General features: G+C 42.9%; 2 protein-coding genes across 3 annotated transcripts in view; both read left to right on the forward strand.

The window, feature by feature from the left end:
* The first annotated feature begins 6,514 nt into the window (after positions 1–6,514).
* Positions 6,515–9,727, forward strand: LOC100485394 (adiponectin). The gene is made up of 3 exons (XM_002938581.4): positions 6,515–6,619; positions 8,154–8,352; positions 9,100–9,727. Exons 1-3 carry the CDS (start codon positions 6,611–6,613, stop codon positions 9,615–9,617), a joined length of 726 nt encoding a protein of 241 aa, XP_002938627.3. The 5' UTR covers positions 6,515–6,610; the 3' UTR covers positions 9,618–9,727.
* A 10,819-nt stretch (positions 9,728–20,546) lies between these two features.
* Positions 20,547–25,733, forward strand: part of mipep (mitochondrial intermediate peptidase) — a 39,188-nt gene continuing 34,001 nt past the window's right edge. For both annotated transcript variants that reach the window (XM_004912062.4, XM_002938576.5), the window contains exons 1-3: positions 20,547–20,807; positions 23,675–23,848; positions 24,831–24,919. In XM_004912062.4, coding sequence (XP_004912119.1) covers positions 20,646–20,807; positions 23,675–23,848; positions 24,831–24,919 — 425 coding nt within the window. In that variant the 5' untranslated portion in view covers positions 20,547–20,645. The remainder of the gene's footprint in view (positions 20,808–23,674; positions 23,849–24,830; positions 24,920–25,733) is intronic.

Genomic DNA, 25,733 nt, shown 5'->3' on the forward strand with positions numbered 1-25,733 from the left:
AATAGCCTCTGGGAAGGGACTGTGGCTGTGGGATAGCAGGTATAGTAGGGAGAGATGGTGCCTATAGTAGCAGTGGGATAATAGCCTCTGGGAAGGGACTGGGGCTGTGGGATAGCAGGTATAGTAGGGAGAGATGGTGCCTATAGTAGCAGTGGGATAATAGCCTCTGGGAAGGGGCTGTGGGATAGCAGGTATAGTAGGGAGAGATGGTGCCTATAGTAGCAGTGGGGGGATAATAGCCTCTGGGAAGGGACTGGGGCTGTGGGATAGCAGGTATAGTAGGGAGAGATGGTGCCTATAGTAGCAGTGGGATAATAGCCTCTGGGAAGGGACTGTGGCTGTGGGATAGCAGGCATAGTAGGGAGAGATGGTGCCTATAGTAGCAGTGGGGGGATAATAGCCTCTGGGAAGGGACTGAGGCTGTGGGATAGCAGGTATAGTAGGGAGAGATGGTGCCCAGTGTCGGACTGGGGCACCTGGGGCCCACCAGAGAACTTGATCTCAAGGGCCCCCTATTTACTCGCGAAAAAAAGGGGTAAGTAAAGGAAATGCATACCAAAGAGAACATTTTTATTTAGATGAAACAAACAAATAGAATAGACGCATTAAATTACTATTAAATAACATTAAGTTGCAACAACTGCTAATAAATAACTGAAAAATACAATATTATTAAAAAAAAAAAAAACAGACTCCCTGCATACTTTTGCAGAAACAGAGCAACTAATGACAAAACAGAGCAACTACTCTCAAATAAGCAATTTCTGCAAGAGGGAAGATGATTTTGCAAAGTTATCAATTATATCATCATAAACTAAATTATTTGCTATGTCCCTTTCAATATTAATTAGCAAAAATGATTCCAGCAACTCCTGTCCAATCATAGATCTTAAACGTGTTTTTACTATTTTCAGCTTAGAAAACACTCTTTCACAGGAAACCTGAGTGCAAGCTAGAGTGAGCAGTGTTTTATACACAGCAAAGAGGTTGGTGTACGCAGCAGAGTGCAAGTTATAGTCATAAAGAAGCCTGTAGCAACAGGTGAGACAGTTTTCACACACATTTTTTTTTATGTCGCTGGTAATTTCCTCATCATCATCACTTTCCTCTATAGTGACAGTGGCTGTTTGAGGAAGGCTGGATTTTTTTAATAGTGGATAGTTATCTTTAAAGTTCAAAAGCTCAGATTTTAACTGAACTGAATCCACACCAGCCAAATCAGCAACTGTATTGAAAGATTCTGCTGGAATATTCTCTTCCTTGATGTTACTGAACTGCCTGGGGTCTAGAAAGGCAAGATCTTGGATGAGCTTTTCATTTTTAGAGAACTTGTTGTCAATACTACCCACAGCCTGATCTATGACTGCATAGTATGTGTGAACCTCAAATCCTTTCAGAGGATCTACAGTAGGCTCGTCTCTAGCCAACTCTCCAGGCATCCTTTTTTTCCTCGCCACTCTTTTCTGCGGAAGGCTCTTCTCTACCTCAGCACTGACAGACATTTCGTCAAGGGAATGATCAATCTTTTCAATAAAAGCATTTACCAGTGCTACAAGCTTTGCAAAGGATGGTCTCAGTTTCTGGAACTGGCTTTTAGCCATTTCAACCATTCGCCAAGCTTGCAGGATGTCCAGCCCACTTGTTTGGAGATAATCTGAAACAGGCGTGGCAATTTCAAAAATTTGCATGAAAAGAAATGAAACGAGCAATGTTTCATACCTTGTCCAACCATAAATTAAATATTTAGCCTCACTGACCACTTTGCTGTCAAACTGGGGGGACAAAGAAATGTGCTCAAGACAGTAAATGAGTGTGCTGTACAATTCTTTTGACTGATCGGAGCAAGATCCAAAAATTGTACTGAGTGCTCTCGGCTTACTCCACCAACGGGTGTCACCAATTTTTTTAAGTCTTAAAAGTTTTTCCTGCCCATGACGCTGGGAAGAGACTTGCTCTGTCCACACAGACAGTCTCTTGTAGGATTCAGAGAAAAAGCATGCAGTCTTCTCTAAAAGGCCAAACAGAGATTTTACATGTATTACACACTGGGTTATATCCATAATTACCAGATTTAGTATATGAGCGTAACACCAGGTATAAACTGAACTGCAGCTCACATTTCTTATATGGGCCTGAACCCCATTGTAGCACCCACTCATTTTTGCAGCACCATCAAAAGAACAGCCAATAATGTTATTTACACTCAAAGATACCTTTTCCAGCTGCTCTTTGAGAGATAAGTAAAGTGCTTCACCTGTTGTGCTCTTAACATTTATAAGAGCAATAAGTCTTTCGTGTACATCTCTCTCTCTCACATATCTCAGAATGATGCTACACTGTTCCATGACACCAACATCCTGAGTGCTGTCCATTTCCACACTAAATTTTACTGCATCTGTAACTTCCTGGCTAATTCTCTGCTTTACCATCATTCCCATGAGAATAATCAAGTTATTTATTGTGGTTTTACTTAAAAATGTTACCAGGCCACCTCTTCCTTTGCTCTGAGGATGTCTCCTTTTTCTTTCCTCACTTAGTGCTACTACCTCTTTAACATGGTTTTGTAGAACACTGTCATATTTACTAAGAAGCAGAACCAACTCTAGGAAGTTCCCATGGTTTAGGTCTCTATTCAGTAAGGAATGTGCAGCTTCATCCTGTCCTCTGTAGGCAAGGCCCAGTTTTGCAATATGCTGAATGATGTCAATTAACCTCATTATGACCAAACGATTATTCCTTATTTTTTCTTTTTGTTTGTTAACCAAATTTACATTGATTAGTGTTTCAATATCACTTTTTCTTTCGGCTGTCATATAGGATATTACTGATGCCTGATGCAGGGCAGACTCCTCATGTTCCTTGACCCTTTCATTGACATGCAGTTTATTAACTGGCCAGCCACTAATAAACATGCTTCGCCTGTTGGTACAGAAAGCCATGCATGTTGAGCAGTAAAGTTTTTGGTCATCAGCACAGAAAGAAAGCCATTTTCTCTGAATTGCACTCCCACCAGGCACTAAACGGAAGTATACTTTGTGTGCTTGGAAAGGGAGTGTATGGGAAGCATCTGAAAGTGGCTGCACTGGGTGGGATTTCATAAAATTTAATTTAACAGATATATTGCAAGTTGGGTCTGGTGCATTGAATGGGTTACAGGTAGCAGAAGTGGAAGTAATAAGAGAAAGCACATCAGACTCAACATCAGCCGCACTTTCAGAATCTGAATCTTTATCAGATCCCTCAGGGATAAGAAAGGGGTCTTTCTGTTCACCTTCCTCCTCTCTTATAAGCAATGAGGGCCCTTCACCTTCCTCCTCAACTCTTGATGATGACGAAGCCATCACTATTGGCAAAGGGGCATTTTCCTGGGGTAAGACCTCAAGTTCTGCAGAGTTCTGACTGGGCTGGCTCTTTGGTTGCCACAGCTTTTGCTGCCCTGGTGCAGTCCCTGCACCCGCTAGCCCTTTTTTGGAAGCCTGTATTCTTTTTTCTGCCCCTGTTTTATACTTCTTTTTGGGAATGGCTTCCTTGCTTTTATCTTTTGACTCTGATCCTCTTTTAGAAGACATTGTAGATTTCCTATCAATAAAGAGTTAATTGTGTGTATTAGTACCCCTAGCCCTAAATAACCCTAAACTTTTAACTTTTGTGAACCATGCACATACTAAAAATTGTGATCCAGGCAAGAGAACATTAAACTTTAAACTGACACACCATGCATAAAAGAAAATAATGCCATCATGCTGCAGCATCATGCTTCAAAACATGCAAAAATAAAATTATGTTTAAAGAAAGAAGGAATCACGCCATGCACGCCATTGCCTCATAACAACAGATGACAAGCCATTACAAATCTTGTCTTTCACTCCCTGGTAACGTCAGGGCATAATCTGTCATTGAATAACTTGTTTCACACCAACCAGGATTACTTACACAGAGCAACTGAATGATTTCAGAATTCTGGAACAAGAATATATTACATTTTAAAAACACAGAACAGTAGTTCAAGCAGCAGTAACAGGCATTCATGCAATTGCCCAAATAAATGTACAGTACATTCAATCCTCTGCATAAAGGGATTGCATTTACATGCACATAACTAATTGTAGATTACAATAGCCTTGGATTTTCTGATTGTTCAAGAACTCCTCCAGGCCCCTCTTATAGGCATTAACAGAATCTGCCATTACCCCATCACTAGGAAGGGCATTCCCCAACCCCACTGCCCTCACCGTGAGGAACCAATTGCGTTGCAGGTGAAAATTCCTAAATTCACATTGCCACTGTTCTTTAACATTTAGTACAATGATGCATAATTCAGTAAATGGTCATACTTAGTGTTGCACAGAATATATACTTTGCAGATTGCTTCATCTTTAAAATACAAAGACCCTTAGTATATATATATATATATATATATATATATATATACACACACATATTTTATATACATATATACAAACCAGTACTCCATCAGCTTTAAAAATTGTATTTTATTTAAAATTGCAATTCATTCACTGACAAACAAAAACATGTATAGTAAATCAATTCATAAAAATTAATTCAGTAAGCATTTCATTTATTTGTTATTCATTCAATTATCAACGTTTATTTTATTAATTGTCGCAGACTAGCAGCCCCACCCCAGTTAAATAATTCATAGCCCAGGTAATATTATGGCATTTTGAACCCCCCACAACCACCCCCACCCCGAAGATTGCTGCAGCATCTTGTACTACTGTCTTACTAAAATGGTTCTCTGCCTCTGTACTTATAATCAGTGTTAAGTAATGGTAATACAAAGCCTAAAGAAACACAGAGTAAAAGGTATTTTTTAAACAAATAAAATGTAATGATGGGTATAACTTTAAAATATAAGTGAAAATGTGACCTTACATGGGAAGATAAAAGCTGCCAGCTTGGTTCCATGTAAAGTTAGAATACAGGTACAGGACCCATTATCCAGAATGCTTGGGACCGAGGGATTTTAGTTGGGATCAATTACAAGATGCTATTACAGAGAAAAAGGAATCATTTAACCATTAAATAAACCCAATAGGACTGTTCTGCCCCCAATAAGGGGTAATTATATCTTAGTTGGGATCAAGTACAGGTACTGTTTTATTATTACAGAGAAAAGGGAATCATTTAACCATGAAATAAACCCAATAGGGCTGTTCTGCCCCAATAAGGGGTAATTATATCTTAGTTGGGATCAAGTACAGGTACTGTTTTATTATTACAGAGAAAAGGGAATCAGTTTTAAAATTCTGAATTATTTTGATGGGCTTTCTGTAATTCAGAGCTTTTTGGAAAACGGGTCTCCGGATAAGGGATCCCATACCTGTACAACTTCTCAGGCTCAGAATGTATCACATTTTTCTGGTCTGCTGACCCCAGAAATTAATAAATAAATGCACATAATTCAGAAATGTATTAGGGCATATTGAACCCCCACCCCCACCAACCCCAAAGTTTGCTGCAGCATGTTAACTCACCAAAAACACCAGCAGCAGCAAGAAATCCTCTTCCTCAGGTTTAGAGTATTCACCAGCCAGACCATCAGATCAGAAGGCCCAGTCTGCCCTGGCACCAGCAAAGAGTCCCTGGAGTGGCACAGAGTAGCAGTCCTCTGGCAAAGAGTAGAAGGAAGCAGCCTGTCCCTTCCTTGCGCGCCAGCACCTGGGTCCAGCGCGAAGGACGCATGCGAGTGACGTCATTGCGCGTCCTCACGCAAGCTGGCAGCAGACCCGGAAGAGAAGCAAGGGGAGCAGAGCTACTTGGAGCGGCCAGGGCACTGAAGGTTTTGGGGGTTGTGGGGGCCTAATTTGCATTGGTAGTGGGGCCAGGGGCCCACCAAGGCCGGGGCCCACCGGGATTTTTCCCGGTATCCCGGTGGGCCAGTCCGAGCCTGATGGTGCCTATAGTAGCAGTAGGATAATAGCCTCTGGGAAGGGACTGTGGCTGTGGGATAGCAGGTATAGTAGGGAGAGATGGTGCCTATAGTAGCAGTGGGGGGATAATAGCCTCTGGGAAGGGACTGTGGCTGTGGGATAGCAGGTATAGTAGGGAGAGATGGTGCCTATAGTAGCAGTGGGGGCATAATAGCCTCTGGGAAGGGACTGGGGCTGTGGGATAGCAGGTATAGTAGGGAGAGATGGTGCCTATAGTAGCAGTGGGGGGATAATAGCCTCTGGGAAGGGACTGGGGCTGTGGGATAGCAGGTATAGTAGGGAGAGATGGTGCCTATAGTAGCAGTGGGGGGGATAATAGCCTCTGGGAAGGGACTGAGGCTGTGGGATAAGGTTTCTCAATTTTGCAAACAACAAATGTTGACAGAATGCCTTTAATATTACACAGAGACTGCAGGCAAGGAAAAACCCCTCCATAATACTGAGTAAGCACTCGAGCCTTGATACATATACAGTGTACATTAACAGATGTTAGACACACTGGGTTTAAATTCAACTTGACCTTGGCCATTAACATTAGGCAATAAATAAGCAGAACAGTAACCAGTTAAGCATTAGGAGCTATAAAACCCCAGGGACTGATAGCTGTTAGTTAGTTTCAAGGGGAAGCGTACCCTCTCGCTCCTATACCAGGCATAATGGCAGCAGTAAGTAATGATGAGCAAAATCCTTTAATTTACTTGGTGCTAATTTACTGCCTAGGTCACAAACAAAAAGCTGGCTGGTCCTATCTGGGGTCCCTTTTTTCTGCATATTTGGTCCTTAAAGCCGCTAGCCCTAGTTAGTGTTAGAGATTTATTATATATTTTATTAAAGGTAGCGCTACACTGTACATCATATAACCCATATTATTTAACTCTGTATATAGATCTGTAGTAAATGGCAGCATAAATAGGTGCGCAATATCAGACCCAGCAGCTGCTGGGGCCCCAGAAGTATAAAGTGCCTGCTGGGTGCCATATGGTATATGCATATTTAATATATGTGTATGAAACATTATATTTTCCAAGCTTTGGGTTTAATTGTGGTGTTATAATAAAACTCTGCTGTCTGCCCATGTAACCTCTACCTATGCCCCGCTGCAGGCAAATCTGCCCTGTTACAGAAATTCAACATTTCCCAACTTTGCCAACATGAAAAGGAGAATAGACTTGCTATGATCTTGGTAGATTTACTTAAGGATCGTCAGGAATCCTGGAACTCCTGAAATAATAAAAAGACTCAGTTATTGCAGACTATTACGAGAACTGAACTTTCTTATTTTCCTGATATGAACCAGTAACGAGTGAAACAAGCTTAACAGCGCTACCTTTTTGCACCCCCTAGTGGCAACAGTGCAATCTACATGATTCAACAATTGTTGCTTCAAAGAGAAACCTATTGTGATCATCAAGCTTATCTTCCAACAACCAAAAAAGTTGCCACTGTTTCTTCCCTAAATCTGAATTTAGAAGCAAATGAGACTGTGTTGAAGAATGATGCAAATTTGCCCAATTATGTCAACAAATAGGCTTGTTTGTGCTGTATTTGCAAATACTGCCTTGAGAAAGAACATTTTTCTTATATTTATTATAGTGTGTAAGCCAACATTACCAGTGATGTTGTGCATAGCATCAGATCTTTGCTTTTGTTTTCTAACTTGTAGGTGACTGTTCAAATCTCTTTGCTTGTTGGTTGCTATAGGAAACATCACTGGTTGGCTAATACACTATAATAAATATGCCCCTATTGTAGGTGTATGAATTTATAGCTTATGATGATGATGGAAAACTATGCAGAGTTGGGGAAAAATATGAGAGTCGATAGTGCTGCACATTTTCACCTGGACAAGGCAGTAGCAGCATTTGACTTGGGCACCTAGACCCTAGAATAACTTACCTCCTTGGCCTGCTCTCTATTAGTATAGTATTAGTATAACGTTAAATGATATCAATGTTGCATAGGCTTGTGGTGCATGAAAAGGGTTGGGGCAGTCTCGGAGCTTGATCCATCTGCAGACCCTCTGGTACTCTGACAGGAGCAAGTCAAGGACATGTAATAAATACAGGGCAGCACAACAATTTTATTGGTTACCTGGGCATTTTTGTAGTCACACAGGCACAAGCTTTACTAACTCTCTAACTCTCTAACTAGCAAAGCACTAATATGAGCTAAAATGAATATATGGTTATCACATTTCAGATGCGAAGCTTTACGTTTCTCACTTTAATGCTCGTGGCAAGGGAATGGCAGACTGGAGACGGTCAGGGGACAAGCACCAAGCCCAATGAATGTCTTGCAGGCATACCAGGGATCCCTGGCACTCCAGGAACAAATGGGCAACACGGACCACAGGGAAGGGATGGGAAAGATGGGCATCCAGGACCAAAAGGAGACCCTGGTATGTACATGTATGCCTTTCTTGTAAGGCTGGGACTCACTGGGAGATACTCTGGTAGGGCAGTTCAACCCTCTTGGGTATTCACAAGGGTGTCAATGGCACTGCTTATAAATGCACAAATTTAAGTTTAACCATTTATCTCCTGGAGCTGCATAAACTTGGAGGGCTGCTCCTTTAAACTGCAATGTAACTCAACAAGGGACCATTAGTTGTGCACCCAACCTATTCTCTATCTGAGGCTGATTAGTCTATATACAGTTGGGTTCACTGGCATTTAATATCTGCACCAAAAAGGCTATGTAATACGGGCAATATGGGGGACATAACCACCAATCTGCTGGTGCTGTAGGTAACACTATAACACTGAAAACAGGAACATAAATTTTTTTTAAACAATCTCTTAGCATGAATGGACAATAAATATTTTTCAAAGAGATCAAAGCCTTGTTGCTTACCATTGGTCGCTTCCCATAAATTGATGGGCAAATCATGGTGCTCCCAGTTTAAGTGAATTGAAAGTAGTCAATGCCTAGGAGCAGTGTTTTGATGAATGCAACAAATAGTGCCAATCTAAGGGCACTAAGGGTTTGAACATTTCTTTGTAATTGGAAACTGAGTAAATGGGTTGGGCACTAAAGGTATCAAGAAGTGTCCCCCAAACTACAAATACATTATTCCATCCATGAGATTTGTATAAAACAAATCAAACATTATGACTATGTGGTTCTGTTCTATTCTTTTCTTCAGGTGAACCTGGAGAAAGTGGTCCCCCTGGCCTACCAGGTAAAGCTGGCCCTCAAGGTATTTTGGGCCTTCCAGGACCTCCAGGGCTTCCTGGCCTTCCAGGAACCACAGGAAGTTTCCCATCTAAAATAAATAGCCTGTTTGCTTTTCACGTCGGACTTGATACCAAATACCCTCCAGCTAATATACCAGTCCAGTTCAAAAAAGTGATTTACAATGAGCAGAACGTATACAATACAGAGACTGGCAAACTCACCGCCCCAGCAGACGGAGTGTATTTCTTTATTTACCATATTACTGTCTACTATAAATCTGTGCATTTAAGTCTCAAGCGCAATGGTGCAGACGTGCAGTTCATGTTTCATGAGTACGGTTCCAGCACTCACCAAGCATCCGGATCGGCTATCCTAAAGCTTTCAAAAGGAGATGAAGTCTGGCTTCAGGTTGTTGGCGACAAAAATGGGCTTTATTCTGATAGTGATGATGATTCTACATTTTCTGGATTCCTGATTCACGGCTAAAAATGTTACTTTATAAAGTAAGAGTTAGTAGTCACCAAGGGAAAATTGAAGATTATGGTACCTTTTAATGGTCCAACATTAAAATAAAAGAAGCAATTTAACTGAATGAACATTTGAAGCTACATTGCCTGAGTCACTGGGTTTCGGAATACTGGGGTTTAAATCAAGGGCATTTAAGAAAGAACATACAGTGGTGTGAAAAACTATTTGCCCCCTTCCTGATTTCTTATTCTTTTGCATGTTTGTCACACTTAAATGTTTCTGCTCATCAAAAACCGTTAACTATTAGTCAAAGATAACATAATTGAACACAAAATGCAGTTTTTAAATGAAGGTTTACGTTATTAAGGGGAAAAAAAAACTCCAAATCTACATGGCCCTGTGTGAAAAAGTGATTGCCCCCTTGTTAAAAAATAACTTAACTGTGGTTTATCAATTTCAATTTTCAATTTCAATATCAATTTCTGTAGTCACCCCCAGGCCTGATTACTGCCACACCTGTTTCAATCAAGAAATCACTTAAATAGGAGCTACCTGACACAGAGAAGTAGACCAAAAGCACCTCAAAAGCTACACATCATGCCAAGATCCAAAGAAATTCAGGAACAAATGAGAACAAAAGTAATTGAGATCTATCAGTCTGGTAAAGGTTATAAAGCCATTTCTAAAGCTTTGGGACTCCAGCGAACCACAGTGAGAGCCATTATCCACAAATGGCAAAAACATGGAACAGTGGTGAACCTTCCCAGGAGTGGCCGGCCGACCAAAATTCCCCCAAGAGCGCAAAGACAACTCATCCGAGAGGCCACAAAAAACCCCAGGACAACATCTAAAGAACTGCAGGCCTCACTTGCCTCAATTAAGGTCAGTGTTCACGACTCCACCATAAGAAAGACACTGGGCAAAAAAGGCGCAAACCACTTTTAAGCAAAAAGAACATTATGGCTCGTCTCAATTTTGCTAAAAAACATCTCAATGATTGCCAAGACTTTTGAGAAAATACCTTGTGGACCGACGAGACAAAAGTTGAACTTTTTGGAAGGTGCATGTCCCGTTACATCTGGCGTAAAAATAACACAGCATTTCAGAAAAAGAACATCATACCAACAGTAAAATATGGTGGTGGTAGTGTGATGGTCTGGGGTTGTTTTGCTGCTTCAGGACCTGGAAGGCTTGCTGTGATAGATGGAACCATGAATTCTACTGTCTACCAAAAAATCCTGAAGGAGAATGTCCGGCCATCTGTTCGTCAACTCAAGCTGAAGCGATCTTGGGTGCTGCAGCAGGACAATGACCCAAAACACACCAGAAAATCCACCTCTGAATGGCTGAAGAAAAACAAAATGAAGACTTTGGAGTGGCCTAGTCAAAGTCCTGACCTGAATCCTATTGAGATGTTGTGGCATGACCTTAAAAAGGCGGTTCATGCTAGAAAACCCTCAAATAAAGCTGAATTACAACAATACTGCAAAGATGAGTGGGCCAAAATTCCTCCAGAGCGCTGTAAAAGACTCGTTGCAAGTTATCGCAAATGCTTGATTGCAGTTATTGCTGCTAAGGGTGGCCCAACCAGTTATTAGGTTCAGGGGGCAATTACTTTTTCACACAGGGCCATGTAGGTTTGGATTTTTTTTCTCCCTAAATAATAAAAACCCTCATTTAAAAACTGCATTTTGTGTTTACTTGTGTTATCTTTGACTAATAGTTATATGTGTTTGATGATCAGAAACATTTTGTGTGACAAACATGCAAAAGAATAAGAAATCAGGAAGGGGGCAAATAGTTTTTCACACCACTGTATGTTCATCCTATAAGTCACTCAGATGTTCAGGATCAGCATTCAGGAGTTTTGTTTTCCAAATCTCACCCTAACAAGCCTTTAGGGAAGCCAGCACCACAGAGTAATGTTAAAAGTTTCAACAAGAAATAAAACATATATATTGAAACAAGAGAACTGAGAAGCCTTGAGCTTTAAGTAATGATAAAGTGGTCATACATGGCTTACTGTCAACTGCTTATTGGCCTGTCTCTGGGGCTGAAATGATGCCCTGTCCAACTGATTTCTGGAAGGGGATTGGGCCAGATCCTGGCCATCCCTTCTTTACAGCTCATCATAGGGTTCTGTTATGATATAATTGGTGATATGGGCCAAACTGAGCAATGGTCTTCTTGTTTGATAAACATACCAAATGAGCAGAGATATGAGCAGATGAGAAAACTTTGCCAAGTAATTTACTTACTTCTCCAACCTGGAGAGTAGTAGTCAGCACCAAGCCTTGTGATTAGTTAGAAGTAGTGCAGGTTCCCCAATGGCCACTTTCCATCGGCACATCCAGGTACAGAAGAACAGGAACAGCACCTCTTGTCTTTGTAGATTAAAATGCCTTTATTGCAAAGTTTTTTGCTGCTGTTGTTGTTTGCCCCAAAAAACTTTGCAATAAAGGCATTTTAATCTACAAAGACAAGAGGTGCTGTTCCTCTTGCTTCTTATAAATATTTCATTTATGTTTTTATAGATAAGTGCTTCCTGGGTGCACATCAGGGATAGATATTCTTTTCCTTCGTTTTGGGGTAAGATATACTCTTCCTTTGATTTGTACCATTATGGATTTGGTTACATATGTTTTTATTTGATACTTAGCTGATTATGGATACTTTGTATTTTAGTTTCCTATGGGCTCTCTACGGTGATACACTGTTGCTATTCAACTACAACACTGGACTTAGAACAGAGGGAAATAAGAAAGCGTGATCACATCGGTCTTGTACAACTAAATTGTTTTTAATGTACATCATGCACTTTATGAGATTAATTCACTGACGTTGAATGTACACTATATATGATGCACCGCACTTTAGTTACATAATGCTATATTTTTTTAAAACAACTAGGTTGGCTGGATATTATTATTGTCAATTAAGTATTTATTCAATTACCAATTAACTTGGGGTTGTGGCTACTGCATCTGTATAAATTTCACTTGCCTTCACTGATTTGTATGCTTGATAAAGGGGTCACATTGCCCCGAAACGTTGCACCTCCGCAATAAACTTTTAAAAGGGTATTACCCTTGTTTGTAGTCCTGAGTGCCACATGCTTTTTTCTTGCTATAGTGTATTTGGAGGGTGCCGATCCCTCTAGCAGTGTGCACCGGACAAAATAACTTTTGGAGAGTGAGGGTGTGCAGATAAGGTCTCTGTGGTCTACTTTCAGTAGAGGTGCTCAGCTTCTTAGCTATACACTGCATGCATTTTCAGGCACAAACACAAGCTGTTTATTTGAACATTATCCTCCCACTGCTACTATAGGCACCATCTCTCCCTACTATACCTGCTATCCCACAGCCACAGTCCCTTCCCAGAGGCTATTATGCCCCCACTGCTACTATAGGCACCATCTCTCCCTACTATACCTGCTATCCCACAGCCCCAGTCCCTTCCCAGAGGCTATTATCCCCCCACTGCTACTATAGGCACCATCTCTCCCTACTATACCTGCTATCCCACAGCCACAGTCCCATCCCAGAGGCTATTATCCCCCCACTGCTACTATAGGCACCATCTCTCCCTACTATACCTGCTATCCCACAGCCACACCCCCTTCTCAGAGGCCATTTTCTCATTGCTGTTGCTAGTGAGTGGAGGTGCTTTGAGTGTTCTGTGGTTCTGTGACTTTCTCCCAGGCCCAGCTGGGTCTGGGGGTTAGTTTTGTGGGTGCTTTTTTCTTTGTGTTTTTGGTGCTTTCCCTACTCAATGGGGAAGAAGGCAATAAAACCTTTTAGCCGGGTAGTGAAGACCCGTTTGGGCAGCAGCAAGAGGGCTGCCGGATCAAACATTGTGGTGACTGTGGAGCGCGCTGCAAAGGGCAATGTTTCCTGCTCTATTAAAGGAAAGAATAAGAAAAGTAAAAGTTGTTCCCAAAGCGGCATTGAGAGTGACTCTGACTCTGTGGAAATGGACGCCGGTGTTGGAGTAACTGCAGGGAGCTGCGGAGCTGCAACAGAGGCAAACCAGGAGGTGAGAGGAGAGTCTGATGGCTGCAAAATGGCTGCTGGCATTGAGGAGCTTGGAAGCCATGTGGCAATGGTGGTTGCAGAAAATGCTCTGACCAACCAGGAAATGGCTGCTGCCAGTGAGGAATATGGAAGCCGTGTGGCCCTGGAGGTTGCAGAGAGCGCTCTGAGTGACCAGGAGATGGCTGCTGCCTGTGAGGTGCATGGAAACCGTGTGGCCCAGGACAGTGAGCAGGTAATGGCTGCCGACCCCCTGGGGAAGGCAGGGGAAGGGCACAAAGTTACTGAGACTGTAATACAGTATGACACTATCATTAATGCTTTGAAAGAACTGAGGTGTTTAGAGGAGAAACAAGGCAAATTAAATAAAGACATTGACAGGCTTATAAAAAATCTGAAGTTGGCAAGAGGAGAGAGGAGAACTCTGTATATCAGGGAGTTGGCTTTCCACAATAAGGAGCTGGAAGACACTGAGACTTACATTAAAGACATTCTGGCTGTTATAGAGCCATGGAAGGAGCTGTATGGCAACAAGCAGAGATTTGAACAAATGAAAGAAGGCAATATGACTGCTGAGAGACTGCTAAAAGTTGCAGAACTGCTCAAAGAGACTGAGGTTTCAAAAACTCTTACTCAATGTAGTGTTGCTACTGATATTGTACAAAGTAACGGTATTTCCAATGCTGATAGTGTGCGTGCAGCTGCCATGAGTGGGGTGAGTGCTGGGGGCAGTGTGGGGCAAGCGGCTGGGGGCAATGCAATGTGTGTGAGTGAGGGGGGTGGGGCAGTGAGTGCTGAGGCAGCTGAGGTGCAAGCGGCTGAGAGTGGTGCAGCTGAGGTGCAGGTGATTGCAGGTAATGCAACGTGTGTGACTGAGGGAGCTGGGAGAGGTGGGGGAGGGGAAGGAAAAAATGCTGTTTATTCTGCTGGGGAAAGCAATGTGCATGGGGGGACTGAGAGTGTTGCTGGGGCTGCGGGGGGCAGTGTTTGGGAGGGAAGGAGATTCTTTGCACGTGAGCAGGATGAGGAGTTTGATGATGAGTTTGATAAGAGGAAGAATGTGGTGAAAATTAAGTGGGAGAAAGAGAGGGAGGATTTCCCGGGGCGCAGGTTTGTGGGCAGAAACATTATTAAGCAGTTGCTGGGTTTTACCCCACAGGATGTTTATGCCTTGCTGAGTGTCACAGACACAGAGTTTGATTTAAGCTTTAAGTTATCCCAAGGGTTAGAGGAGTTCTGGAGGCGGTACCATCCAAGTAAAGGGGCCAAGGAGTGGGAGGGGTTTAGGGTAATCCCTGTGTCCAAACCCGAAACCAAACTGGTTACCATTATCATGAAGAGAGAGACAGTGCATGAGCAGGGCATCCTCATATGGCTCCGGCGCCAGTGCACTGTCCTATCCCCCCTGGAGCCGGTGTTTGATGAGGAGGGATTCTGGGTAGGGGGGTATAAAGTCCAAGTAAAATTGCATGTGGATCAGAATGTTCAGAAACATCTCCCAAATTCCTTTTTCATTGGGAAAGCAAGGGGTGTCTGTTTCTATGTGGGCCAGCCCAGGCTATGCTATAAATGTGGGTCCAACAGGCATTATGCTGTAAAGTGTAACATACAGAAATGTGCTTTGTGTGGGGAGACTGGGCACCCAAGCAAGGAGTGTGTAAAGGCCATAAAGTGTAACCTGTGTATGCAATCCGGCCATGCTTATAGGGCCTGCCCCGACGCCTGGCGCAACATTAGGAAGGCTTGTCCAAATTTGGAAGAAATAATGAGTACCCCAATGCCAGGGGAGAACTTGCCACAGACTGAGGGAGGGGGAAAGGAGAGGGCAGGTGGGGGAAAAGAGACAGACAGGGGGCGCCCAACAGAGGTGAGAGAGAAAGAGGCAGAGAAAGAGGGCAGGAAGAGTGAAAGGGGGAGGAATAAGGGGAATAAAAAGGCAAAGGTACAGGCATCCCAAGGGGGGGAGGATGGTTGGATAGTGGTGGGCAATAAATCAAAGGAAGTTAAGGAAGATCAGTGCCCAGGTGTAATGACCCTCCCAACTGAAAATAGATTTGTTTTGCCAGGAGGGAAGTCGTGGGGGGATTTGGCAGAAGAACAGGCAGAGTTGGAGAGAATGGAGGAGGAGGAAGAGAGGGAGAAAAGAAAAAGTCTCTCTTCTGATATCATCTCCAGCAGAAAAAAGAGCAAGAGGGAAGGGGCTTTTCAGTCTCAGGGGGCAGATTTGGAGTCACTGGAGGAAGGGGAGTTGGAAGAAGAAAGCGGGATGGAGAGTCAGGAGACAGGTATAAGGATACAGGTAAAAAGATCAGGTGGGAAAAGTTCTGATACGTCTCTAAACAAGAAACATAAAGATGCCTCTTGATATACATTTTATAACCATGAATGTTTGCAGCATTAAGAACAGAAAGACTCGCTTTATGGCTTTTGATTTCCTAGAGTCAGTGGCTGCAGATATTATCTTTCTGCAAGAGACTAGACTGACCTCTATCCAAGAGATAAGGGAGGCTAAAAGGGATTGGAAAGGGGGGTTTTCTTTTTGGTCGGTGGCTACTGAGCCAGCTGGTGGGGTTGGTATCCTCTTTAAAGGGGGTAGAAAAATTGAGGTAAAGAAGGTAGTAGACATATGGCTGGGAAGGTGTCTGATGCTGGATGTGCAGATTGATGGGTCCCTGTTGAGGTTGATAAATGTATATGGGCCCCAGACAATCTCAGAGAGGAGGAAATTATTATCAGAAATTAAGCAGTTCTTATACACATCTGCTCCTGTGATTCTAGCTGGGGACTTTAATCAGGTTCTCAGGGATGTGGACAGAACGGGAAGGTATAAAAAATATGAGAGCCAGTTTCTGGTGAATTTGGTGGAAGAGACCGGCCTTATAGACATCGCTACAGCCCATGGGAGAAAGGGGAAGCACACTTATTATTGTGGTGGGAGAAGCAGCAGAATTGATTTGGTTTTTGTTAAGAAAGGGGAGATTTTCTCAGAGATCAAGGAAACAGCAGTAGAATTTTCTGATCATTTAGCCCTGTCATTTTGTTATGGTTCTGTAGGAAAACCCAGATTTGGGAGGGGACTGTGGAGATTGGGGGCAGGTTCCCTAGAGGATGCAGAGGTAGGGAAATCCTTTGAGCGTTTATTGCAGAGGGAAGTCACAAAGGTAGATTTTTCGGCTCACTATCAGAATGGTGGGATGCTACCAAGGATTCTTTTAGAACCTTTTTCAAGTCTGTCTCTTTTAAGAAAGGGAGGGAAAGAGAGCAAAAGTGCTGGTCCTTGAGAAGGAAGCTTGAGGTCTGTGTTTCGGAGGGAGAGGTGGGGGAAAAAGTGAACCGGCTCAAGTATCTGTTAAGACAGCAGCAGTATAGCCGCTACAAGTCCTTGGTTTTGGAAAGGGATTATGGGGTGTCCAACTCTCCAGACCCTTACCAAAACTGTAAGGAGACAGTTAAGAGAAAATTGGTGGAAGGTCTGTATGACTCCCAGGGTCACTTACAGAGTACTAGGGAGGGGATTCTGGGAGTTGTAAGATCATACTATGCTGAGCTTTTCAGAAAAAAAGCTTTGGATAGGGGAAAGATGCAAGCCTTCCTAGAGGCGACCCCAGGCCCTAACATTGAGAATTTGGACTTTTCCCCTTTGGTGAAAGAAATAACAGAGGAGGAGGTTTTGCAGGCCATTGACAAGCAGCAGAAGAAGAAGGCTCCTGGGCCGGATGGTTTAACAGCTGAGTTCTATAAAACTTTTAAGGTGAAGTTGGCACCAATTCTGGTGGAGGTGTTTAATGAGAGTTTAGTGAATGGGAGCCTTCCTTCTTCTATGCAGAACTCCTCGTTGATTCTGTTGTCAAAGGGGAAGGATTCGAGACACATTGAGAATTGGAGGCCTATTGCACTTCTCAACTGCGATAGGAAGCTTCTTGCAAGGATTTTTTCTGTAAGGCTGGGTAAGTTTGCTGGGCTTCTTTTGTCATCTTCTCAGTTCTGCTCGGTGGAGGGACGTGACATCTATGGGGCACTTCTACTTCTCAGGGAAACTTTGGAAAGGTGTAAACTAAATAAATGGGGAAGGTACTTTCTCTCATTAGATCAGGCTAAAGCTTTTGATAAAGTCGATCACGAATACCTATGGGCTACTTTGCAAAAGTACCACATCCCGGGTCAGTTTATTGAATGGTTAAGAGTTTTGTATGGAGGGGCAAAGAGCTTCCCTTTAATTAATGGTTGGCAGGGTGAAGACTTTGAAGTGCAGGCTGGGGTGAGACAGGGATGCCCTCTTAGCCCACTCTTATACATATTTGCTCTGGATCCTTTTTTAAGGGGTTTGCAGAGTTGTGGTTTGGAGGGTGTTCCGTTTCCCATGGGTCAGTCTTTTAAGTCGGTAGCCTACGCGGATGATGTGACTTTGGTTCTGTCTTATCCAGAGGAGGAGTCGCTGGTGTCGGAGCACATCAAAAGTTATTCAGAGGCCTCTGGGTCTCTAGTCAACCAGGAAAAATCGGAAGCTCTTTGGGTTTTAGAAGGGAGACCAAGTTTTAATCTTGAGAATTTTCCCGTAGCCCCAGAGCAGGTTAGAATTCTGGGTATCAAATTTGGGAGAGGAGATAATGCTCAGGTAAATTGGGAAGAAAAGTTGGATGTTGGTATTGCAAAGGTTCAGCGATGGAAGGCATGGAAGCTGACCTATAGGGAAAGGATCGACATTATTAAAGCTTATCTGATTCCTTTGTTTCTCTTTGTTTCCTATGTCTTCTTATTGCCAGAAGCTCTCTATGTCCGGATCCAGAGCCTGTTCTTCCAGATGCTATGGGGGAGCAGGATCAATGCTGTAAAAAGGGGTGTGACCTTCCTGCAGAGAAAAAAGGGTGGGTTGGACATGTTATGTCCAGTGGGGTTCTTTTGCGTCATTTTCCTGAAATATAATTTTAGGAATTTGATGCAAGAAAAGAAATTGCTGTGGGAAGTCAGTGTTAAGGACTGGGTATCGCCATTTATCAAGGACTGGTTACTTGGGGACAGAGTGAAGGAGGTTCGAGTGAGAGGAGGCAGCATCCCATCATTTCTGAGCCAGGCAGTTAAGCTTCTGCGGAAATGGAGCATTGGAAAGCAGGAGTTATTTTCCTTCTCTAGGAAAAGTATTTATTTACGGGTTTTAGATTTTTTCTTTTGTACCCCCCCAATAGTGCAGGACTGTGTGAGTAGGATCATGGAGGAGAGTTTAAGCTTTCTGAATAGCAAGAGAATTCCGAAAAAATTTTGGGATAATGCTTGGCTGTCCTTTCATGGGAAGCTATTTGTAAGGGGAAACCTTAAGTATCGAAGTGTTGATAACAGGGCATGTCCTTGGGGTTGTGGGACAGAGGAGTCACAGGAGCATTTTCTAATTGAGTGTCCTGTCTCACAATCTCTGAGATGTCTACTGGCGAGACTGTTACACCTACAGATGCTTAGAGACCTCAACTATTCTGAGTTTGCCTATGGGGTGGTGGGTGCTGGGAGGGAGAATGGCACGGACAAAGAAACATTGTATATAATCATTATGGTGATAAGGTATCATCTCTGGCATATGAGATGCAAATGGACATTTGGACAAACGAAAGATCCTGCAGAACATGTTGCAAAAGTGATTGTAAATGAACTAATTCTTATTAAGACAATGGAAATTGAGAAATCTGTGGGAAATAAGATGCTTTGGAGAAATGTTCACTTTGTTTTTTGATGTGATATTGTTTATTATATATTTCTGTTTGATTGAAATGTAATTGTATTTCTGTTGTAACTGTTTCATATATTTTAATAAAATTCTCTCCCTACTATACCTGCTATCCCACAGCCACAGTCCCTTCCCAGAGGCTATTATCCCCCCACTGCTACTATAGGCACCATCTCTCACTACTATACCTGCTATCCCACAGCCCCAGTCCCTTCCCAGAGGCTATTATCCCCCCACTGCTACTATAGGCACCATCTCTCCCTACTATACCTGCTATCCCACAGCCACAGTCCCTTCCCAGAGTCTATTATCCCCCCACTGCTACTATAGGCACCATCTCTCACTACTATACCTGCTATCCCACAGCCACAGTCCCTTCCCAGAGGCTATTATCCCCACTGCTACTATAGGCACCATCTCTCCCTACTATACCTGCTATCCCACAGCCACAGTCCCTTCCCAGAGGCTATTATCCCCCCACTGCTACTATAGGCACCATCTCTCCCTACTATACCTGCTATCCCACAGCCCCAGTCCCTTCCCAGAGGCTATTATCCCCCCACTGCTACTATAGGCACCATCTCTCCCTACTATACCTGCTATCCCACAGCCTATTATCCCACTGCTACTATAGGCACCATCTCTCCCTACTATACCTGCTATCCCACAGCCCCAGTCCCTTCCCAGAGGCTATTATCCCACTGCTACTATAGGCACCATCTCTCCCTACTATACCTGCTATCCCACAGCCCCAGTCCCTTCCCAGAGGCTATTATCCCCCCACTGCTACTATAGGCACCATCTCTCCCTACTATACCTGCTATCCCACAGCCCCAGTCCCTTCCCAGAGGCTATTATCCCACTGCTACTATAGGCACCATCTCTCCCTACTATACCTGCTATCCCACAGCCACAGTCCCTTCCCAGAGGCTATTATCCCCCCACTGCTACTATAGGCACCATCTCTCCCTACTATACCTGCTATCCCACAGCCACAGTCCCTTCCCATTCTATGATAGCGTCCCTTATTACACACCTTTTGATTTATAAGCTTTACTATCATCTGTTGGAGCCTGAACTAATAAGGCTTCTTACCCCAACACCTTAGCGTTTTACCTACAGTGTTACCTTATGTGGGTGTGTCTTGTATTAATCACGCCCACCAAGCAAAACCACGTGGTGAATCCTCACCAATCACAAGCCTATTGTGCGTGACGTTCCGTCGGGTCCGTACACCGTACATGTGCTATTTCCGGGCTTGTGGTGCCGGTGTCATTGGGAAGTTCAGTGGCGGTGCGGACCATGCCTGTCAGGGTGCTGTCCCTCCGGCGGCTCCTGTATCCCCTGCGGTACCAGGCGGGAGGCGCTGCCCCATGGCGGGCTGTCAGTACCGGCTGGTCCCCTGTGGGAGCCGCCTTCAATGTGAAGCAGCAGCGCAGGCTGGATGTGTTCGGCAAGAACTCGGTGAGAGCTTCACCCAGAGCCGAGGGCTGAGGCAAATTATGTGTTTAGTCTATATGTACCGGAGCCAGGAACACGAAAAAGAAACATGGCAGCTTATTTAGTATAGCAGAGCATGCTGGGAATTGTACTTCAAGAACACCTAATACTTGATCTGGTTATTTTTCATCATCTCCAGTGATAGCACTTGTATGTAACTTGTATTGTAAAGAGTTTTGAAATGTACTGGAACTTAGTATATAAATGTGTTAGTAATAATATATGAATTAAAGTGGTTGTACACCTTTAAGTTAACTTTTAGCGTCATGTAGAGAGAGAGAGATTCTGAGAGAATTTGCAGTTGGTCTGGAGTTTCAGCAGGTTTTTAGTTGCTAGGGTCCAAGTTACCTTAGCAACCAGGGAGTGGTTTGGATAAGAGACTGGTATATGAATAGGAGGGACTGAATAGAAAAGAAAGTTACAAAATGTAACAATAAGAATTAAACTGTAGCCTCACTAAGCAATATTTTTTTTTTTAAGAAGGCAAATAATTCAAAAACTATAACAAATAAATAATGAAGACCAATTGAAAAGTTGCTTAGAATTGGCTTTTCTATATCATAGAACATATGGGGTCAGTGTTGTGACTGTTGCTTTCGTCTGACAGAACATCTTCCATGTGCGCCATGGAGCTTTCTATTTAATTATATTGTTTGTGACAGGCAGACAGGGTTTTGGTCAGCACTGGCAGAGATAATGCCCCATGTGCCGTAGGCCTATAGAGCGATGGCAGCAGGGGAGAGTTGCAGTCGTACAGTGAGGGAAAGTATTTCACCCCCTGATACTCCCATGGGAGGGCAGTACCTATGGATCAGTGTTTATTGCACATAACAATAGGGAGAGACAGACACATTATTATAGCTGTCAGACCTGTGCCCTGATCTGTTATATGTGAATGTGTTACCTCCTGAGAGCAGTATTAGTCTGTCTCTCTCTGCAGTGCTGGGTCTGTCTCTCTCTGCAGTGCTGGGTCTGTCTCTCTCTGCAGTGCTGGGTCTGTCTCTCTCTGCAGTGCTGGGTCTGTCTCTCTCTGCAGTGCTGGGTCTGTCTCTCTCTGCAGTGCTGGGTCTGTCTCTCTCTGCAGTGCTGGGTCTGTCTCTCTCTGCAGTGCTGGGTCTGTCTCTCTCTGCAGTGCTGGGTCTGTCTCTTGCAACAATGTAGCAGAAATCAGCCGTGTCTGCTTCTTTATAACACCACTAACACATCCTAACATAGAAAACACTTGTCTGAATGCTTTCTCCTTGCATGCAGTTTGCATTGGGGAAACCTTAAGAGCAAAGACACACAGGGCAATTTGTTGCCGCAACCTTTTTAAAAAGTCGGTGTTACTAATCTCTGTAGTGAAAACTCATGAGCAATTAGTTGGAGCGACTACTATTCTAACCTATGGCAGAAAAGTCGCTGCAGTTAGTCTACTAATCACCCTGTGTGTCTTCACCCTAAAAGGATACAAAAGAGAGGGTAACTTATTTCTCCATGGGGTATTATTAGCCTTACTGGAGTGGAGGTAATAAAAACAATAATATGACCCTCCCCCAGTGCCTCCCATCTTACTTGTCATGGGGGGGGACGCCCAAAGGGACCCATCTCTACCAGAGAAGTGATGGTATTAGAGGAAGCATTTTGACCCTCCATAAGCCCTATTAGAAATCTTGGCGGGTCCAAGATAAATAGTACACTTACCCCCATGTTTAATAAAAGCCCCTTAGTTTGCCAAGGTGCAGTAACCCTTACTAACCAATATGATGTTTGTTTGGTTTTTAAAGGTAGCCAGTATACTCTACCCGCTTAATGGTTTCTGTGGGTTACTTCACCTAAACTTGTGTGTGTTACATAACCCCATTAATATTATGAAATCAAATGAAAACAGGGTATAAGAAATAACATACTAAATTAGATGAAACCTGGACATGTTAAATTTTAGCAGGAATATGTCACTATTTCCCTATAAACCAAGTTATTTCTATGCATTCTTAGTGCAGGTGTCCCCCTGCACCCCCTTTCACTAACAGTGTTGATCTCCTGAATGATGACATGCTTGGAGGTGGGGCTATGTTTGATAGGCTGGGGGTACTGCTGTATTTGTGTTCCAGCCTATACATTGGCAATGCAGCTCTGTGTCATAGATAAACACAGTTAAGGTGGCCACACACAGGATTCGCATCCTTCAGACCGGTTCAGCAGCTAATCTGCCCGTGTATAGGCACCCCCGACAGGCCTACCCGACCAATATCTGGCCGAACACTGACCAAATCTCAATCGGGCAGGTTTGATTTTCCCATCAGATTGGGGACTGTGCTCCTTGGTCTGACAACCCATATACCTGCCTTCCTGTAATGCTTTAGCCAATCACAAAAAGTTTTTTCCTCTGCTATTGGTTGCATTGAATAGAAGGCAATTCTTAAGCATGTTGCTGTTTAGTTGACTTTATCCATATAGCCCTGTAAGTGTCTGTTAGTCATCGTGACCCTTGCTTGGGACTATATCCGGGGATAACCAAGCTGAAACACAACATTCCACCCCGTATAGTGATTAGAGTGCTCACCCCCCTTATTTAGTTATGTTTGCTCAATTATTTTATAGTGCAGGGTAATTTGTGTAGCAGGGGACTCTTGGCCAGAAAATCTCCGTGGCAAAAGCATACATTGCTTATCGTTCAAGCTTAGTTGTTATTTTTTCTATAAATGTCAGGGCTTCAATATTTGCTCAGTGACCCCTTATTTACTGCACCCTGGTATAGTGAGTACCATTTCCCATGCTTTAGATGAATGTGACAATATAAGGGTTAAGGGTTATCTCGTGTAATGGATCATTTCTTCTGTTTCCTACAGGGTCTGTTTGGAGTGCCCGAACTGAGTTCCCCAGAGGGTTTCCGGACAGTACAGGACAATGCTCTTCAGAAAACCGAGTCCCTGGTACAGAAGGTGTGCTCCATTCCACCCAGTGCGGAGACTGTCAGGATATTTGACCAGCTTTCTGATGAGCTCTGCAGGGTTGCTGACTTGGTGAGGGTCATTTTTATTTGCTTGATTCTCTGGTAGAAATACAGAAATAAAATACAAAAAGACATTGCAAAGATTGTAGATTGTGGCGTGTGTATAAACGTTTTTTTTTTTACAGATTTCTGCTATGTAGTTCCCGATATTAGTCTCTTAAAGGGGTTGTTTACCTTTGATTTTACTTTTAGTGTGTTGTGTGTATATATAGAGTGCTATTCTGAAACAGTTTGCAATAGGCCTTCATTTTTTTGTTATTCGTGGTTTTTTAATTACTTAGCAGCTTCCTAGTTTGGAATTTTAGCAGCAATCTGGTTGCTATTGTCCAAATTACCCTAGCAACCAGGCTGTGGTGAAAAACTGGAATATGAATATGAAAATGTATGAATAGAATGATAAGTAGTAAGAAGTAACTATAACAATTAAAGTGTCGATGACCCACATTTGAAAACTGGGAGAGTCATAAGACAAAGGCAAATAATTGAACAATTTTAAATAAATAAAGACCAGTTGAAACTTTACCAACCACTCTTTTTATGTCTCTTTTCTTGTATCAGGCTTAATTTCCGAATGACAGTGTTGGAAAGTGTGCAGTGTTGTATTTATTAACACTCCATGCATTGAGTGCTTGCCCCTAGCACCAATGTGCCCATTCAACCTATATAGGTTAATAAGGCACTAGAATCACTGCCGCTGACCAACGGGCAACTTGGGAATGCATTAATCTTTCATGCCACTAGTATCCCATTTATAAGTATTAGCCCATGGCCTGTGTATGTGATGGTGTGAATGCTTCCAATGTAGCTTGCACACCTCTAGTGTACTGGAATAAAAAAAAAAATAAAAATCTCTATTTCGCTTCCATGTTAGCCTATATTAGGAATGAAGGCTTTTCATTCTGTAGAGTAACCATATATATTAAAGGGGTATTGTAGTCTTTTTTGGGGGGAAAAAATTGCAGAATTCTCTCAGCTTTTCCCTTTCTGTGCAGGCTGATTTTGTGAAGGTTGCCCACCCTGACTCTTCCTACAGAGAAGCTGCTGAGGAGGCATGCAGGAACATAGGTACCATGGTGGAGAAGTATGTTTGTGCCACTGCTGTGCTCTTTTGTTTTGCATTTGTATACAGGTATGGGATCTGTTATCCAGAAAGCACCAGATTACAGAAAGGTCATCTCCCATGGACATTTTAATTAAATAATTCAAAAGTTTTCTTTTTTTTCTGGAACAGTAGCCAACAATTAATGTTTAAATGATTTTTTGCAGACAAAGTTTCAAAGAGATCCAAATTACGGAATTCCCCTTTTCTGGATAACCCTTGATCCTGAGCATTTTGGATAACGGGTCCCATACCTGTATATGCATATGTCTATTCCCAGTCTAATGCTAGCATTGTACTGCAGATAGTGGTTATTACTGTTATTTAAAGTCCCCTGTAAGTGCTGCTTTGTACATTGTATTATTTCCTTGTTGCCCTGGCACCCAGAAAGATGATAAATTAGCCAGTTGCCAAGTGATTTGTTAATGAAATATTTATGTGCAGTGGTGCTTGAAAGTTTGTGAACCCCTTAAAATGTTCCAGATTTTTATTTGAATGTGACCTAAAACATCATCTGATTTTCAAAGAAGACGGAGAAAACCTAGTTAAACAAATGAGACAATAATTATTATATTTGGTCATGTATTTAAAAAAGGATCCCATAGCATATCTGTGTGTGGCAAAAGTAAGTGAATGGTGCTTTCAGTATTTGGTGTGATCCCCTTGTGTGGCAATAACTGCAATTAAACTTTTTTTGCGGTAATCGGTCCTGCACATTGACTCAGAGGACTGTTGATAGGTTTCCTCACATAAACTGCTCGCTTTAGGTCTTTCCACAACTTTTTTGTAGGATCCT

Source organism: Xenopus tropicalis, chromosome 2, assembly GCF_000004195.4.
Source record: "Xenopus tropicalis strain Nigerian chromosome 2, UCB_Xtro_10.0, whole genome shotgun sequence".
Classification (NCBI taxonomy): domain Eukaryota; kingdom Metazoa; phylum Chordata; class Amphibia; order Anura; family Pipidae; genus Xenopus; species Xenopus tropicalis.